Below are 3,041 nucleotides of genomic sequence, written 5' to 3' on the forward strand. Positions count from 1 at the left end.
TTTTTTTTTTTTTTTTTTTATCAGTCAGATAGATTAGATGAGATGAATCATGACTACATAATATCTCCATGAAGCTGCAGGTTGAAAGGTACGACTTACTACTTTCCCCAACTTGCAGCATGTAGTACACTAGTACTAAAACACACATATCTCTTACATATTGGTGTGTGTGTTATTCTTTAACCGACAACTGTTAGCTTGTTGAGAACATACTTTGACGTTTCTTATTTTCTTGTGAAAGTTGTAATTCCATGTAGGAAAGAGCAAAGAGCAAGGCGCTGTCAAAAGACTTGTCTCATCTTGCGGCTGTGCCAGGTTTGTAGTTCATGTCTCTGCTTTGTGTTTTTGTGACCTGTAGTTTCATGAATTAACACTGCAGGATGTACAAGGATGGTAGCATCGTTCCATTAGATGGTTCTTTTGGTTATGCTGCAAACTTTCACACATGCTGGGATATGGTTTCAAGTGATGTTCATATGGTAGCATCATTCCATTAGTTTCAAGTGATGTTCATATGAGGTTTTGATTTTTGTGTTTCTTCTTAGTATTTATTTAACTCAACTGTTATACATTGCAGGGTTCTTCTCTTCTTCTTAGACGATCTCTCAATCAAGAATCCAATCCTTANTTTTTTTTTTTTTTTTTTTTTTTTAACTAAGTTTTAAGGTCTTAGAGATCATCTAGTTTGTGCAATGATTCATTCATCTGGGTATGTGAACACTGGACTTAATGAAAATAGATCAAAAGCTGTCTACGGAAAGTCAAACCATTCCGTTTAGATACACTACAAAGTCTGTAGGGTTTCTCCAGAACTTCAAGTCGTTGTTAGTGAACCTGCTGTTCTCAGAACTGAGGTTTGTTGTCATTGTCTTCCTTTCACGTTTATGAAAATGTGTCAATTTAATTGTGTATTAAGCAATTGGGTTGTTGTTTTATTATATGTTTGCAAAATTTGTCTTTTTGGTTTCAGATTGTGAGGCAATTGTGAGCTTATATCAGGAAGAACAACCTCCAAGACCCGAGTAACAAGCGGAAGATCATCTATGATGATGCATTGCGTGTGGTTTTTGAGACTGACTGCACTGACATGTTCAAAATGAATAAAGCGCAGAGAGTTCTCAAGGAACGATTTCAGGAGATTGCAGACAAAAAAGGAATCAAGCTTAGTGTACATAAAGTGAAGGCTTTGCTTTTTACATTCTATCAAGATCCTCTGTATTAAAATCAGTTTTTTTCTTGAAGATCTTTCCTGCTGGTCAAAACCAGTGATCTGTATATNATTGTTATTAAAATGATGAGATATGGGTTCGAAAATTAAATCAATCATTTTGTTTGGTAATTATGATTATTATTTGAATTCTCAAGTTTCTTTCGTTTATGAATTAAATAACATTTTAAAACCTGGAAACTCAATTTGAATCTTGAGTATAGGGACATTATATTGACAACGTTGGACCAACACAAACACGAGAATATCTGGGAGTTCTCGAGACCTGTTATTGTTTTTTCCTTCTTGAGACCATTTTCGCCATGTTTTTAGTGAGAGTGAATTATTTGAAATCTGAGGAGAATATAGTCCACCACATGCCGTTTTCTCTAGTTTAGAATACTTAATTTCGTTTCTTTAGATATATATATATATATATATATATATATATATATATATATATATATAGGAGGAAGTACAAAGGACCAAAAAGAGTGAAAAGTCGTAATTACCTAAAAAGCAAGGGAAAAAGTGAAAATTGGCAGAGAGGGTTCGAACAACAACTAAAAGCTTACAAAGAGACAATGAATAAAATACCCATTATACAGCGTTTGACGACGATCGCTTGTTGTGGGTTTCGTAGTTTTAGCCACACTTGTAATGCTTCTTGAGAGATTGATCAGTAATAGGCATAGAGCGCCCACAAGAACCCGCAAGGCGGCGAGCATCTTTCTTTTGCGCAGGGTCTTTAATGTACTTACACATACATGGTCCTGGCGTTGTCAGTCTATCACAACATTTACTCCACGTGGCGCTAGCACGATTCGTGATGGTTTCCATGCATAAACGAAGTGCTTCTTTGCAATAAGCGCGCGTCGGATCTGGGAATGATGTCAAGACTAGGACCAAGGCGATGGACGTCAATGGGATGATCTTCATTTTCTGAACTTATTAAATTAATTAATTAGTACAATGTCTCCAAATCTGTTGTATGTTTCCATCTAGGTCTTTATATAGAAAATTGGAGTCAGCACTGAAAAGCATGGGGCTGAGAAGTAGGAAACGATCCCCCCAAAGAAAAAAAAAAGAGGAGGAGGTTTTATTTGATACCAATTTAATAGATCGGATATTTTTATTCTAACCAAAAAGTATTAGATATTAAACGTCTAAATAAAAATAAAATGTGATTTTTTTTAAGGAATTTTCCCGTAATTTAATTAATTAATTAATAGGTTTATATGTGGTAATGATAATGGTAATATACGATTTGTTAAAAGAATATGTATACATTTTGGGGAAGCAAATTGGAAGTTCTTTTTCTTTTCTTTTTAGTATAATAATAATAATAATAGTATAAGGACAAATATTTAAATTTTGCGTAGGACCATTGATAACGTTGGACCAACACAAATACGAGAATATATCTGGGAGTTCTGGAGACCTGTTATATTCTCCTCTTTAGACCATCCATTTTGGCCATGTTTTTTTTTGTAGGGGTGAAGTGAAATCCGAAGAGAATAATAGTCCACCACATGACGTTTTCTCTAGTTTATTTCGTTTCTTTAGATGTATAGAAGAAAGTACAAAGGACCAGAAAGAGTGAAAAATCCTAATTAATTACCTAAAAAGCAAGGGGGGAAAAGTGTGAAAAGTGGGAGAGATGGTTTCATAAAGAAAGAAGAAGAGTTGGAACAACAACTTAAAAACGCTTACAAAGAGACAAGGAATAAATACCCAATAAACAACGTTTGACGAGGATCGCTTGTTGTGGGTTTCGTAGTTTTAGCCACACTTGTAATGCTTCTTGAGAGATTGATCATCAATAGGCATAGGC

The 3,041-nt window shown here is 34.6% G+C and overlaps 1 protein-coding gene and 1 long non-coding RNA gene across 3 annotated transcripts; one reads left to right on the top strand and one right to left on the bottom strand.

The window, feature by feature from the left end:
* Window positions 1-1,275, top strand: LOC104749396. Of its 2 annotated transcripts, XR_761367.1 has the most exons (3): window positions 1-88; window positions 242-854; window positions 971-1,275. It is a non-coding gene; the product is annotated as an uncharacterized LOC104749396 (long non-coding RNA). The 2 variants fall into 2 exon arrangements; XR_761366.1 differs by having other exon boundaries at window positions 7-854.
* LOC104749397 (non-specific lipid-transfer protein 2G-like) lies at window positions 1,853-2,146 on the bottom strand. The gene has a single exon (XM_010471016.1). The coding sequence runs from the start codon at window positions 2,144-2,146 to the stop codon at window positions 1,853-1,855; it is 294 nt and encodes a 97-aa protein (XP_010469318.1).

The sequence above is a fragment of the Camelina sativa genome, chromosome 16, assembly GCF_000633955.1.
Source record: "Camelina sativa cultivar DH55 chromosome 16, Cs, whole genome shotgun sequence".
Taxonomy (NCBI): domain Eukaryota; kingdom Viridiplantae; phylum Streptophyta; class Magnoliopsida; order Brassicales; family Brassicaceae; genus Camelina; species Camelina sativa.

Excerpts from the sequence above, each read along its gene's own strand:
- LOC104749397 (XM_010471016.1), bottom strand. The coding sequence starts at position 2,146 with ATGAAGATCATCCCATTGACGTCCATCGCCTTGGTCCTAGTCTTGACA.